The sequence below is a fragment of the Neurospora tetraspora genome (genome assembly GCF_033439725.1).
Source record: "Neurospora tetraspora strain CBS 560.94 chromosome Unknown B0H65scaffold_1, whole genome shotgun sequence".
Taxonomy (NCBI): Eukaryota; Fungi; Ascomycota; class Sordariomycetes; order Sordariales; family Sordariaceae; genus Neurospora; species Neurospora tetraspora.
In genome coordinates this window covers 1,130,900-1,145,484 of record NW_026944383.1, presented here as the reverse complement: position 1 = coordinate 1,145,484, position 14,585 = coordinate 1,130,900, and the positions used below count along the sequence as shown (strand labels likewise).

At 52.3% G+C, this 14,585-nt stretch overlaps 5 protein-coding genes across 5 annotated transcripts; 2 read left to right on the top strand and 3 right to left on the bottom strand.

Annotated features, from left to right (window-relative positions):
- Positions 1–180: 180 nt before the first annotated feature.
- B0H65DRAFT_584210 (uncharacterized protein) lies at positions 181–1,973 on the bottom strand. The gene has a single exon (XM_062830889.1). The coding sequence runs from the start codon at positions 1,700–1,702 to the stop codon at positions 425–427; it is 1,278 nt and encodes a 425-aa protein (XP_062685778.1). The 5' UTR covers positions 1,703–1,973; the 3' UTR covers positions 181–424.
- A 2,035-nt stretch (positions 1,974–4,008) lies between these two features.
- On the top strand, positions 4,009–5,827 carry B0H65DRAFT_414162 (TLC domain-containing protein; the record flags this gene model as incomplete). Its single annotated transcript, XM_062823892.1, has 4 exons — positions 4,009–4,294; positions 4,375–4,688; positions 4,830–5,117; positions 5,186–5,827. The coding sequence occupies 4 exons, from the start codon at positions 4,009–4,011 to the stop codon at positions 5,825–5,827; spliced, it is 1,530 nt and encodes a 509-aa protein (XP_062685777.1).
- Positions 5,828–6,342: 515 nt separating this feature from the next.
- On the bottom strand, positions 6,343–7,188 carry B0H65DRAFT_11296 (uncharacterized protein). Its single transcript, XM_062820603.1, has one exon. The coding sequence runs from the start codon at positions 6,844–6,846 to the stop codon at positions 6,376–6,378; it is 471 nt and encodes a 156-aa protein (XP_062685776.1). The 5' UTR covers positions 6,847–7,188; the 3' UTR covers positions 6,343–6,375.
- B0H65DRAFT_437754 (CAP domain-containing protein) lies at positions 7,143–8,261 on the bottom strand (the record flags this gene model as incomplete). The annotated part of the gene is made up of 3 exons (XM_062825330.1): positions 7,143–7,210; positions 7,262–7,584; positions 7,639–8,261. The coding sequence occupies 3 exons, from the start codon at positions 8,259–8,261 to the stop codon at positions 7,143–7,145; spliced, it is 1,014 nt and encodes a 337-aa protein (XP_062685775.1).
- A 2,739-nt stretch (positions 8,262–11,000) lies between these two features.
- B0H65DRAFT_11230 (uncharacterized protein) lies at positions 11,001–13,224 on the top strand. The gene is made up of 2 exons (XM_062820593.1): positions 11,001–11,441; positions 12,824–13,224. The coding sequence occupies exons 1-2, from the start codon at positions 11,129–11,131 to the stop codon at positions 13,108–13,110; spliced, it is 600 nt and encodes a 199-aa protein (XP_062685774.1). The 5' UTR covers positions 11,001–11,128; the 3' UTR covers positions 13,111–13,224.
- The last annotated feature ends 1,361 nt before the right edge of the window (positions 13,225–14,585 follow it).

The following is a 14,585-nucleotide window of genomic DNA, read 5'->3' as shown; positions in this document are numbered from 1 at the left end:
GCAGGCAGGATCTATGTCAACTACATCGTTCTGTTTATTATTGAATTGAGGAGGGGGTGTCTAGACGGTAACAGTCGTTTTCCAGGTGGTATTACTTCATAACAAGACGTCAGATTGTATATCGTCACGAGCATATAGGCGTTATATTAGGGCAGCGATACAAATAGGTCCAAATACGCAATATCATCGATGTATTTATGGTACTTCGCTAGCAAAACCAGAGACTCGGCAAAAATAACTGATGGCACCGTTGAGGTCTATCTTAACGACAGTAAAAGCTTATCCTAGACACGGCAATACAAGGCAACTTGTACTCACCGAGTCATCCCAGCCGCGAGCGATTATCCAGCACTGACCGTGAATAATGTTATCAGCAGCCAAGCGCAATTATATCTCAACCGCTCCATCTAAGCGAATATCTCGTCTAATCTCTAGACGTCGGCCGTGGGCTCCTGCTTCTGTGTCTGCTCCTGGGACCCCGATCCTCCAGGTCCCGATCGCGGTGGCGACGGCGTTCGCGATCTTCTGTGGTATCGCGTTCGCGGTCGTGCCGTTTGCTGCTGTGCCTGTCTCCGTCTCTGTCCCTTTCCCGGTCCCGATCACGGCGGCTTTCCCGGTCACGGTCACGGTCACGGTCCCTCTCCCTCTCTCTGTCCCTATTTTTGCCTCTATCCCTTGAGGAATCTCGCCGCGACCGCCTGTCCTCAGGCTTTGCGTCTTTCATTTCCACGTCGTCGTCCACGTCATCGCGTCTTCTTCTCTTGTCGGCAGGGGAGGTTTCTTCTCTTTCGGACATTGGCCTCTTTCTGTCGGCATCACGATCACGATCACGATCACGATCGTCTCTGCTGCTCCTGCCCGTGTCTCTGTCTTTGCGATCACGAGAAGGGGAACGGTCACCACGACTCCGGGTGCGGTTGTGATCGCGGTCGCGGCCTCTGATGTCGCTGTCAACGTCTTCGACTCTCCTCGGTGACCGGTGTGATCGATGGTGGTGGCGACTGTCCCTCTCTCTGTCCTTGTCTCTGTCGTGCCTGTCACGGTGTCTCCGACTAGACCTATGCCTCTCCTTTTCCTCCCTCTTCTTCTCCCTCCTCAGCGCCTCCTCCACCTCTTTCTTCTTCTCCTCAATCAAAAACTCCTTCATGGGATCATCATCATCATGACCCTCCATAAGCAACTGCAGCTCCTTCTCCTCTTTTAGCATCGGCCTCCTCGGCTTTTTGTCATCATCCTCCTCTTCCTCCTCTTCGTCGGCAGTATCACCACCCCCCTCACTCCCCACCATCCCCCTCTCCGCTCTCTCCTTCCTCACCATATCCTCCCACCCAATCCTCCCCTCCTCCGGATCCTCATCATCCCTTATCTTATATCTTGCATGATCGACTCTTATCAATCTCCCGCCAATCTCCGCGCCCCCCAAATTGTCGACGGCCAAATCGGTGCTGCGCTGGTCCTCGTATTTCAACCAGCCGAAACCCTTAGACTTGCCGGTTTCCTTGTCGCGCACCAATTTCAGAAAGACCGGCTCGCCGAACTGGCTGAAGATGGTGATCACGTCGCCTTCCGACAGGTCATACGGCAAACCGCCAAAGTAGACGAAGGCGGTGTCGCGGTAGTCGACGTGCCAGGAGGCTTCGGGCGGGATGCCGGCTTCGATTTCGCGCTTGTTGAGGGCTTGGATGGCGCGGATTTGGTTCATTGTTTATTTTTGTTCTTTTTCTTTCGCCGGGCGGGGGTTTCATCCGCTTGTTTCTGATTGTTCTTTTCCCCTTCTTTGCGCTGGCTGATTTCTTTTTTTTTTTTCCCCCTGCTGGTGGGAATTGTCGTGCAGGTTATCTGATCAGGCGATTTTTTGGTACCGGACTTCGTTTTTGCGCCCGTGTTGCGCTGCGAGGGATCGCGACTTTTGTTGGAGTTGACGTTGGTGATGGTTGCGATGACGATCGTTGGTGCCTTGTCAAAGATGCCAAGAACTGTAAAGAAATCTGGACCATGCACTCCTACGCGCTCGAGACTCACCGCGCTTGACAAGGGTTAGGGTTGCTGTGCCAAGCGCGTGCAGCGCGGTGCAGAAAAGGGGTTCCACACTCATAGTACATTTCAACTGGTGAGGGGCAACTTCAGGAGAACTTTCAACAACGTTGCGATTGCGGCGCGTGTTGTATTACATAGACTCATTGTTGGATACCACTGGTATGATCTGGAGCGTTTGATCTTGGTTGCAATTGCACCATCCACTGGCCATTTAGTTGTGTCCTTACTGGTGTCTGTGAAATACATGACCACTGACGGACCCCCTAGATATTCAGGGTATTTCAAACGAACGGTAGCCCGAAAAGTCTAAATTAACCTCCAGCCGCCCTTCGAGACACGGATTGAGCAAATCATGCCAGCTCTTTGCCTGCCCTCGCTGCCTCGTTCTTGGTGAGAGTTGGCTCACAGGATACAGCGAGTAAAGATAGGGGTTGTATTGGGCTGATCCTTGACCGCTTTGTCCAACTTTCACACTAGGAAACTGACAACTCAACAGAACCTTGCGAAGTCGCCATCCAGGTTTCCAGGATCATCACTGACAACAGGTTTCAACATCATCTGATGGAGAAGGCAACTCGTCTACCTTGTCCTACTCGTCAATGGCATCAATGCTTCATATCTTCTTTTCAATGGGTCACTGCTAAGGAAATTCTTTACGTACACTACAGATACAGCACGGCAGCAAAGTACATCGTCCCGTCGTATCATGGAGCTGTCTGGTGGCACATGTGTGGGATGGGATGCGGAGGAAAGGTGCCGCAGCCGCCAGCAAGCACTGCAGCCAGCCAGCATTGAAGTGAGGTGGAGGAAAAGGAGGGGCGGGAAGCATCCATGCAGCCAACCTCAATGGCTGTGATTGTTTGCAAGAAGAAAAGGAACAAGTTTCCCATTGAAGACATTTTGAAGAACGACATCCTATCACGAGCCTGGATTTTAGGTAACCTGGCCAAAAAGGGTCCATGCTTCCCCGCCATTGGGTTCTGTGAGCTTGGCTGTGGTGTTGCTGTCTGTGCATCAATGCCGCCAAAAAAAGATGGAGCTTTGATGGAGCTCGGTCCAATCACTGCAAACATGTTCGTCCCAAAGGTTGCCAAGACAGCCGAGCTTCCCCTTTAGAAAAAAAAACATTGAGAAGTTCCCCCAAGACAAGCGACAAGGACGTGACAGACCCTCGCCTTCCACCGCTCCCCCTCCCCTCCCCTCCCCACCGCCTTGGGCCTTGTTCTGGTGGATCACCTTGTCTCCTCCCACTTGGCTTGGGTCGACATCTGGCCAAAATCCAAAAAGTTCAAACACATCCGCCCAAGCATATGCCGTTTTTAGAGTTGTACCGTTGCAAAAAGAGACTACGAACGCCTAGGTCCCCTCAAGGCTCCCCCCTCCCCTCTTCGGTGACAGACAAGGCGACCCTGTTCCCGTCTTTTTTTCTCCTCTTCCCTCTTTAAAGTCGCCAAACATTGGGCGATTGTATTGTTAAGGTGATCCACACCCTCCTCCTCGGGGCTCGTCCTGCTCTCGTCTAGCTGTCCAGACTTTCTTCCTGCCCATCCATCTCTCGCGCCATCCCAACTTCTTCCTCCTGTTTACATTCGCTATACTACCTCTACCAGACACGCTGGCGGCGACAAGAGTGTCTCTTTGTGGTTGCTTGTATCGCATTCGCTATCCCATTGTGCAACACGGCGCATAGTTCTTCGACAGAACAGGGAATCCCCTCCTCTGCCCGCGTCTCTGGATCCAGTTCTGCCCTCTGGTCGCCCACCTTGCGGACTCGACCACTCGACTCAGCCCTTCCCCGGCCTGTGCTGTATCCGTCACCAAGAATCCCGTCGAATCTACTCCATCGTTGAGCTTCTGAAAGCTGCGCCCAGCCAGCTCCACCGCCGCCTTCGCTTTCAGGCCTCATCAGTCCACTGCTCTTCAGTTGTTTACGAACCAATTGGCGCGCCGTCGCCAGCTCCAAGCTTGATCATGGGCGATTCCCATACCCAGAGCTCCAGCAATGGCCCCGACCCGCGAGTGAGGCGGAATACCGCGACATCCTCCGTTCCCTCCTCCGGAGTCACCAGCAGTAACAGCGCAGCTCTCCCACCTCAGCGAAGGACTGTCAAACGCGAGAAGTCTGGCAACCCCAAGAATATGAATGGTCCCCTCTACATGCAGCGCAACGAAAACATCGTTCTTGTTCGTCGCGTCAAAAGGAAGGGCGAGGGCCCTCTGAAGCAGCTGACGCGCTGGTTCGTTGAGAACCAGATCGGTATGTGAACATATTTCCCTTTAGAAACTCAAGACAACCGTCTAGCCAGCAAAATACTAACTTCTCTCTGCTTTATCCAGGCTTCGCTTTCAACCTCCTCGCTCTCCTCTTCCTCGCCCATGGATGTATGCCTCGCGCCCGCTCCCACACCGGAAAGTACTTTACGCTCTCGTACTACAACCCAACGACCGGACAATATGGACTCGGCAAGGATGACGGCTTCCTCATCTTCTTCTGCATCATCCTGTTTACCGGCCTCCGCGCCGCCACATTGGAATACTTGTTCGCGCCGTACGCAAAGTCCAAGGGTATTACCAAGAGGAAGGACATCACCAGGTTTAGCGAACAGGCTTGGCTCCTGATCTACTACAGCTTCTTCTGGACTCTCGGTCTCGTATGTTTATTTCCCCTTGCCATGCCATGGCGCCTCTCGATCGTCGCCCCGTTGCCGCCGTCCGTCGTTTCTTTCCGGCGCGGCGCGGGTGAACACAAGCAAGTTTTGAGACTGACAAGCCATGCTTTTTTTATTATATAGTATATCTACTGCCAATCACCGCACTTCTTCAACCTCCGAGAGCTCTGGACGAACTGGCCCAACCGCGAGCTCGCCGGTCTCATGAAGGGATACATGCTTGCCCAGCTTGCCTTTTGGCTGCAGCAGATTATTGTCATCAACATTGAGGAGCGCAGAAAGGACCACTGGCAGATGTTTACCCATCACATCATTACCATCTGCCTTATCTACGCCTCTTACAGATATGGCCACACCCGTGTGGGCAACCTTATTCTGGTCTTGATGGACGTTGTGGACTTGTTCCTTCCGGTACGTTTCTCCCCCTCTCTACCGCCAACAAGCGCATCACAGGTACTAACACCATTTCCCATTCCCAGCTCGCCAAGTGCCTCAAATACCTCGGCCACTCCACCGCCTGCGACTACATGTTCGTCGTCTTCATGGTCTCCTGGTTCGTCGCTCGCCATGTTTTGTTTCTCACGGTCTGCTACTCCGTCTACGTGCACACGACCGCCATCATTCCGTACGGCTGCTTCTCCGGTCATTCCGGCAACTTTACTGGTCCCTACCAGCCGCCCGCCGATAAAGGCGTTCTCTACCTGCTCGAGCCGCTCTGGAAATCCGACGGACCGGTGTGCTATGACGACACGGTCAAGTGGACCTTCCTCTCGATGCTGCTCTTCTTGCAAGCCCTAACCATCATGTGGTTCTCGCTCATCATCCGCGTAGCCATGCGCGTGCTCAAGGGCGAGGGAGCCGATGATACGCGCAGTGATGATGAGGGCTGTGAGGATGTTGATGCGGAGGATGATGAGGAGGAGTCCGAGTTTGTCTACGAGGAGGCTCACGCGCTGGCGGAGGAGGTTGGCGTTGATGAGCTCGACCTCAAGAACTGGGCGGAGAGAAGACGCGGCGGCGCCGGCGTTGGCGGGGTGACGGCCACGGGCGTGAGTCTCCCTGGACATAGCGATCGGAAGGAACTGCTCGGTCGGATTGGGTGTGAGAAGCAGGTTGAGTGAAGAGGCTCCGCATAAAAAAGATAGGGTGTGGTAGATGTCGATGTCATCGTTGTCGTCGTGTCATCCTAGTCGTCGAACGTTCCTTGATGAACGTCCGGGTAGTGGAATGGCCGACTTCTCTCTTGGTTGCTACGCACCGGATAGGGGAGAAGCAGGCACTCATTGGAAGCACGAGAAGAAAGAAAGGGTTCCCTTTACCCTTCGTTATTACATATACCTGAAAAGAACCTAAGCGCCTACCTAGAAAGGCTTCTCTTTTTGGACCATAGAACGGGCACAGTTGGGCAGTTGGGATGAGAAGAGGAATGAAACGAAATGGTTACTCTATGATATGACTGATGGTTTGGGCCTAAGGGACTATGAGACGAGGAAAAGGAAAAGAAAAAATGGTTGAGGGTAACTTCGTTACCTATAGAGCAGAGGGGCAGGCTGCGGGCGGGCGTTCAGGGTCGAAGTGAAACTTGTTTATAAAGAATCATACCTTACGAATCATTCCCAGGGCTACTTGGGCAATCAATATGTTATGTGAACTTGGTCTGTATTGGTGTCTATGTGTACTGGATGAGGACCTTTTGGTCCTGGCTCCGAGAAACCCATGATGCCTTCAGCGACGCCGTGGTCAGGTTGCCCCGAGACCAACATGCAAGCGCACCATGCACAACAACATCTACCAAACCAAGCAATCCTCCACAGAAATACCTTCGGGCTTGAGTAAACCTCTGACAATGACGAAGGTAAAACTCCAAGCCAAACAGACGAGCGGAAGATATCCGACGTCCAAAAGATTCAAAGAAGAATCGAAGCTTTCTTACGTACAACATGGAAAGGTCAATGTTCAAGAAGTGAACCAGGGTAAAGAAGAATGTTACAGCCAGCTGACGCAGCCAGCCAATAACATTCAACGCCCAAAGAAAGAAAATAATGCCGATACCACCATTATACCGGTCGCTTTGTCTCCAAATGTTTCCCGTGATAGCCTTTTGGTGGTCTTTGATTTCTCTTTGAAACCGAAATGTCATGTCGTCGTAAGAGTCCAGATATATGGCGTTTCAACGTTGCCATGGCTGGACGATGCATGCTGGTTTGCGCAACTGCCGATGTAGATACAGACCTCCTAGTAGAGGAAAACCGATCAAGGTTTGCGCGCTCCAGGCGTATGGGAAGTAAATCGAAACAAAGATGTCGCTAATGGGGATCTGTGTACATGTGCACACCCTACTCCAAGGGGAGCTTTGGCGGGGGCCACGGTGTAGCCAGAGCGAAGGAGCCCATAGTATTACCCCCGCCTACGAAGATGCGAGTCTTCGGGGTGTGTTTAAGCAACAATGCGAGCCTCGCTGAGAGGAGGCGCAACGTTCGTGCCGTAGCCACCGCCCATGTTGCCTGGGAAGAGTGTTAGTGACTGTAAGTTGCTCTTGGATAAATCAAACTTACCGGCAGGATAATAGTTGCAGACAGTGTACCAGGCGTCCATATCCGGGCTCATGGTACCCTGGGGGCAGAACTGGGTATAGCAGCCAAGCTGCTGAGACTCCTTCCAAACGAGCTGAGAGAAATGGCCCCAGCTCTCGAAGTTAGACATGTCCGGGTTCGCCTTGCCATAGTCGGAGGCAGGCCAAAGGGGAAGCTCCCCGTTATACCACATGTTAGTTGTGGCCTGAGCACCGGCTTTGACAGCGCCGACATCTTGGACGGTCTGCTTGTTGGTAGAGCCCCACATGGCAATGTTTTGACCGTAACCACCACCGCCGGGAGTCCTTGTGGTTTGTCAGTACGATGAAAATCAAAAATATGGTCAGAGAATATCTTACAGGTCGTGCTGGAACTTGCATCCGGCCGCAGCTTCCTGAGCGTACTGGGCATAGGTCTCTCCCCAAGTCATAGCACCAGCAGAGTGGTTGCTGCGGTGGATGTTGTGGTGATAGAGAAGGGTACTGGCGTAGTCGCTACTGCTAGGGGCGCTAGGGGCCGCAGGAGAGTCGACCTTGGTAGTAGCAGGTTCCTGCTGGGTGCTAGTGGCAGCAGGAGGTGCAGCAACGACGGCAGGCGCAGTAGTCGGCGCGGGCTGCTGAGTGCTGGAGCTAACCGGAACAATGATGACGGTAGACGAGGTAGTCTCCGGAGCAGGGGGCGGGGCAGCGACGACAATGCTGCTGGAAGAAGGGGTCGGCACGGGAGCGGGAGCCTGGCTAGTCGGCTGGACCGTGGTCGTGGAAGCTTCCTGAGGATGCGGAGAAAACACCGGGCGGCCGGGGCCGTGTTGGAGAAACTTGAAGGCGTTCGCGGTAGCAACAGGCATGTCTGGCGCAATGACGGTAACGGTAACCCACTCCTCAACAACCAAGGTGGTGAGGTGGAGGCGTCTGTCCTGGAGAACGGGGCTGGCCGAGGCCATGAGAGCGCCAGAAGCGGCGAGAATCAGAGAGCTCTTCATTTTTGCAGATTGAAAATCGCTTGGAGAGAGGATTGTGAGTCTGTGGTGATATGAAGTTAGATGAGTGTAAGAGAATGTTGGGACAAATTTAACGGCCCAGACAAAAAGAAGAAATAAGGATCGTGGTGAAGTGAAGGTTAAGGATCGACAGTTGCGATGTTCGCAAAGTTGTTGAAGAGGATGAAGATTGGAAAATTCAACGAAAAGTGCAATCATCCATGCAAGACCCTTTACTCGGGTACGGGTCATCACGCGGGACCGCCTTTGTTTGCGAGAACAAAGTAGTTGTGCGCCATGGGATGAACGAGGGGTGAACCACCAAACAGAGAACAAGGTGGGTATGATAGGGCTGAACAGTCACGTACCTTGAGTTGTAGTCGATGTTGTTGACGAGGTTATTTGATGGATGGAATATCCGGGGGGTTATGTAGTCAGATCCAGCTGGTGGCAGCGCTGCTGTTACCGATAATCGATATCCTTCAAGGACGTCGATTGTGATCGTGTGCTCAAGTGAGCTGTGGGTGAGACAAGAACTGGGTCGGTTGTCGGAAATCGAACAGCCGGCTGGTTTCTCTTTTTCCGAGAAGGTGACAGAGACGGGTTGCTTGGCAGTCTGTCTCGATCGGGGTCCACGAGGTCGAGGTCGGATCAAGGTGAGATGGAGGTTTTAGAGGACAACGCCGTTGTCCAAAAAAGAGCGTGGAGGGGGGAAAGGAATGTAAGGCGGGCAAATACCAGGCCGGTGGGTTCAAAGGAGTGAACGAAAGTTGGTTGACGAGCGCCGAACAAGCTGAGCCTGATGAAGTTCTCGTGAGAGAGAAAAGAAGAGAAGGCGGGGTTTTAAGAGAATGGAAGGGTACGCAGGCAGAAGAAAAGAGACGGGTTGCGGAGGTGGTAGTAACGAAGGCGGGAACTGGAAGGGTGGATCGACTGTTACCACGTCAACCCCCGGCAAGGCGACGGAGCTAACGAACGGGACCCTGGGTTACAGTAAGATGGAAGGAGCGCCGTCGTTTGTTAGGGTAAAGCGAGGGCTTGGCAGTGACCGCGGTGACCAAATCCCAGCAAGTTGGTCCTGGCCGTTTGACTACTCGTCCGAATCGACCCCCTCAGCTTGATCAAACCGCCGCTGGTTTTTCGGATTTCAGGCACGGGTTCGAGGGGGGTACAAGGTACCTTGCGGGGCGTTAATTTGGTCGCAAAATGGGACAGACGTCACCAGTGATCAGTTTGACAGTGTAGACAAGTGACGGCAATGATATGATGATCCACCGAGTGTGATCCTCTTCATCAACAATATGGGAAATGCAATGTCGGGCATCACACAAGGCACGTAGTCGCGAGAACCGTCATCGGCACACACAAGCCGTCGAGTAGCCAGGAAGCCAGGAAGCCCGTCAAATGTAGCAACTAGGTCTAAGGCCTGGGGCAAAGAAGGCTCATATACTACAATGCCCGTCTGCTCATCTGGCGTTGATTGTGAGAGATTGTCCGTCATTTGTCATGGCCGCACATGTGTAGCTTTCTGTAAAAGATTCAGTTGCGTTGGATGACCATTTTCGCCCGGCAGGAGCGCGGGTATCACACACAGGATGCAAGTTCTAGGCCGTCGTCAGCGAGGGAACGGATGGGAGTGGTCGACAGCAACCTACCTGACAAAGGAAGGTATTCTGATCCCAGGGTGAATCCCCCAGACATGGACTTTCAGATGCAACAGAAGCTGCTCACCCGGGGGCGGTAATTGGTTCGTCTTCCCGAAGGTGCTAAGAAACGCTCACCGTTCGTCCCATGTGTCTGGGCGAGGCGGATGACGCTCCGTCTTTGGCCTGTCCCGTTCGCTTGTGCGCATTTTCATGAGACGACCTGACCCAGACACTCCACAGACTCTCTCCGACGCGGCCTACTGGGCGGACTCGTTCTCGACTCGATCTTCAGCGCATCGCAGGACACCACCTCAGTATGTAACAGCGGCGCGGGGTTGGCCCTTGCTGGCCCGAGGTGGTTCCTGCCTTTTGCTGCTCCACGAGCCTGGGCAGTTGTGGTTGTTTCCTGATCCCGGTCGTCGTCATCCAATCCAGCCAATCTGGTACCTGCAGGAAGAAGTGGGGCTCTCCGCGGCGTGTCGGAAGTGGACAGGGGCACGAGGGGCATCCCTTACTAACGGCGCAAACGTATCATTTTCAGCGTTCCCACAAGTACTAGAAGTACTTAGCGCCTTGGCTTGCCAGCTAAGAAGTCCGCCAAGACAGGTTGCGAACGCTAACAGTATTCGAGCTTTTGAAGTAGCATCATGCGTCAAGCGGTATCCTGCAGGCAATCGGGACAATTGATTGGCCACAACCTGTGTGCATGTGAAAAGATACATTCTCGCCGTTAAAGGGAAGACAGGGGCACGCTTAAAAATGACAGGGTTTTGCAAACACCCGCACCACATCGGTGCCCCATTCCACGCTGAAACGGCGCCAATTTCGATCTCTCCCCAGTCCCCACCACTCAAATGGGTGACTTTTGTTCTTGATATCTTTCCGCTTGTTGCTGCGGTGATATCCGTGAAACCCACCTTTCAATATCCCAAGGCCACCGCTATGGCATATGCGTCGGTCTTGGTGAGTGGTAGGCAAAGCCTGGGGTCGCCCAAGGGCGTTTCTAGCCCAGACGAGTAAAGCTTGCGATTGATCTGCAGCGGAAAATACCAGGCATCAAAAGCCGTGTACGTGCGTACCAAGATTCATATACAATAAAAAGGCGAAGGACCCGTGGGAATGGACGCCTGAAAGGAAAGTGGGGCTAAGGTTCTTGACTTTCGCGCCTTCCATCTTACGACGACATCAGGTCTGATTGACTTTTTTTTTTTTCGCATCCAGGATATGCGCCGCGCGTCCACATGCTGCACTGCATCGCTTGAAGCATGCAGTCAGCTTTCTAAGATGCTCGGATGCTTCTGCCCTCAAAATAATCATTATACATATCCGACATTCACGAGGACTACCACAGCCATTTATGGGACTTGTTTCGACATCATTTCTGTCTATTTTGAACTCAAGTCCATGAACCACCTTCCACTTCATGTTGTGATGATTGTCAATTCACAGTCATCAGCACATTACTTATCGAGGGATCACTTCCCCGCATTTCGCTTGGGTGTACTTGCATTCATCCAACCCGCTCTATTAACCCTGGGTAAGTACTTTCAATTATCTTCACTAGACGGCCACCCATCTCACACCTTCAATGACCGCCATCAATCGATGGTCCACAAAATCTCCGAGATCAACAGCATCTACCTACCCGTCCCTTTTCCGCATCATGTCTACAACAACCTCTCATCCCCATCGACATGGCAATTCCGCATGAACCGGTATCCTCACACTCGTTCGATTTCGACGATCCGGAGTCAGATACGTATGGGTCCGTTCTGTGGACCCTTCCCCCGTTCCCCGTAGTTGGAGGTCGTGTTCGCATTTTGAACCCCTATCCAACCTTGCCCGAGTTGGAGAGAGGAACACTCGGCCCCAGATGCGCTTTTCCTGTTCCTGCTTTGTTGTTTCAGATCTCTGCCGCCCTTCAACCGGCCCCGCCAATTGGCTGGAGATCCGATGAGCTGACGCCCACTCAACCGGGTTGTATTTCTCCTTGACAAAGCAAGAAGGTAATTCCCAGGGTAATGGGTCTTTGTGCCCATATCAACCTCATCCTATCTTGCGCGCCGTGGAGTTTGACCTTCCCTCAGAGAGTTTTGGAAGTTCCAGAACACACGAGACATGCACAGGCCCTTGACCAAGTGCTTGGGTACCCTGCACAACTTTCAAGTTCTCCAAATCCTTCAAGAAAAAGAAAGCAAATAGGAAGGGAAAGACTTCAATTCACTCATACGAGAACGGAGATGAGGGCTTCAAGTGCGAAACTCGAGATTTCCGTTGTACTCCACAGCCTTGACACCACCACATGGTCCTTCATGAGCAAAGGCGGGCAGACGGATGCTCGCAGAATCACGAAAACACCCCGCAATGATCTCGGATAATGGATCGAGAATTACAGCTACTGTTCGGACTGCTGGATTGAGTTGTGGTGCCGGACTACGCCTCCTGTTCCCCGGGCCCTCAACAAGGACCTTCTGAGAACGGGCAATCAATGGGTATTGTGAAGCCATGTCTCACAAACTTCTTCTCCAGTCCTCCGTTTCGAGCAAGTGTTGCGTGAGAGCCCACAGCCAACTGGAGAGGACTTTCATCGGCACTCTGCAGGGACTATCACTACTCAGGAGCCATAATGGTCCTGTTTGGCTGCTATCATGAATAGCATGACTGCAGTGCCTTGGTATTGTTCCGATGACACAGCCTGGGAAATCAAACTTGCCCTCCATCAAGAAACACATGTGTAAATATGCCAAGCGGCTCTCTGTCTCCTCCGAAACACAGTGTCTCTAAACTCCTTGACCACAGGCTAAATTTGCGGCTATCACCCTCGCCTGAACCTTTCTGAGCTCATACAAGAAAGCCACTATGACAATGCCGAGGCCGCCGCTTACGCTTTCTGTTTCTTGACTGAAAGGAAGTCAATAGATTGCTTGGACTTGCCGATGCCCTTGGTGGAGGAGAAACGCATCTCGCCCTGGTGGGCGCAACTCCCACGTGCTGATACTGTTGTTAAGCGTCCATCTACCGCAGGGTTGGCAGTTCAATATAGTTCGGCAGGACCTGCATCTCAACACCCTTCCGACGCCCTCATATGGAACAACACGACGGCTACCTACCTTGAAAGCCACTTCTACGCCGCCTGCAAGAGCTTTATTCTGGCGATAATCGAGAAATTTGAGTCGATAACTATGCAACAAGACCCTTTTGCATGAGCATCTTGTCAAAAACATCCACTCCGAGGACCTATAGTTTGCCCTACCGGTATTGTCATTGTATACACGACAGAAATACCTCATGTACTTGCCTTTCATTGCCGAAGTCCCATTTCCTGTCTGTCTGTCTCTCTGTCTATCTTTCTGCAGCCCCTGAATGTCAAGAGATGGCATTTTCGTCTAAACTTCCATGTTGGGGGGAAACTCTCCGAATACCTACCTGCTTACATGTCACACGCAGGTAGGCTGTTACCAAACGGCCGCAGACAGCAGGGCCTGTGCGGTAGTATACAATTCCTTCTGGGTTCCATAGAATTTCTCCCGGTGATGATTACCTTTCTTAGCTCACGTACTTTTTTGTGCCTAATCTATGTAGATATTGGAAGGGGGTAGGAAAGGGGAAGTGGAAGGGGTCCCTTGTATTCCACCGCGGAACTCTTTCCTTTCAAAGCTTACAGGGTGCACAAACCTGAATGACTGACAAGTGACAGGCAACAGGAAATCAGGCTACACCAAAGCCCTTCAAGGCATCGCTCATCTGCTGGATCTACAGATACAAAAGTGTATGGGAAGCCCCGGGGAAGGTGTCAGTCAAGCCAAATCTACGTACCTTAGCCACCGATGACGGAATGACTAAATAGGTGGTGAGGGCGACAACATCACAAAGGGCACCACGACCATGACATAGTCGTGGTAGGCTTTCAACAACCATTGTTAGGGACTGAGGGTTGACATCGCTATGGATCTTGTCGTGGTGTCACAGAGTGTCAGTGTCCTACCCTCCTCCCCGAGACCGCAGAGACTAGACTAGTGAGGAAAGACACTGAACTGACACTGACACGGACATTGACACTGCTGATACCTCAGCTCCGGGTTTTGTTCGAAACAACAAAAAACGGAGGATTGCCTTGTTCTGGTTGCAACAGTTTCTCAGTTTCTCAGTCTCTCACAGCGAGACCGGACAAGGTTACTTTCTAGAGAGGAAAGCCATTACAGACAGGAGCTGGGGGATTGTATGTGTGAGGCTGAATCAGGAGGCTCTGATGCTCGTCAGGATAGAAGAAGGCCTGAAGATACCATCACTTGCTTCATATCCATACCTGCCTTTGCCTGCTTGCTGCATTAGGTTCCATTCCGCCGTCTCTCTCAATCCATAATAATGGCGATGGAGACAAGTAGAACGAGAATTCTACCCCTTCATCAACCACAAAGCGAGCGAGCGACCCATCAAACATCATCTTTAATATCCGTATTCCGTTCTTTCCAGCCTTCCTCTTCGCCTAAACCTGTCTACTACCTACCATTTCTACCCTACCACTTAACCCCCCCACCACATGTCCCACTTGCTCACCACTATGATACCTACTTGACAGGCCTGGATGATGATGACGAATGAGGCGCATCACAAGCCCCCAAACTCCAAAGCCAAACGCCGAGAAGCTGAGGGCCCTGAGAGATAATATACAACACCTTAT

Excerpts from the sequence above, each read along its gene's own strand:
- B0H65DRAFT_584210 (XM_062830889.1), bottom strand. The coding sequence starts at position 1,702 with ATGAACCAAATCCGCGCCATCCAAGCCCTCAACAAGCGCGAAATCGAA.
- B0H65DRAFT_11296 (XM_062820603.1), bottom strand. The coding sequence starts at position 6,846 with ATGACATTTCGGTTTCAAAGAGAAATCAAAGACCACCAAAAGGCTATC.
- B0H65DRAFT_11230 (XM_062820593.1), top strand. The coding sequence starts at position 11,129 with ATGCGCCGCGCGTCCACATGCTGCACTGCATCGCTTGAAGCATGCAGT. Across the intron at positions 11,442-12,823 it reads ACCCGCTCTATTAACCCTGG|ATTGCTTGGACTTGCCGATG; the intron begins GTAAGTACTTTC and ends GGAAGTCAATAG.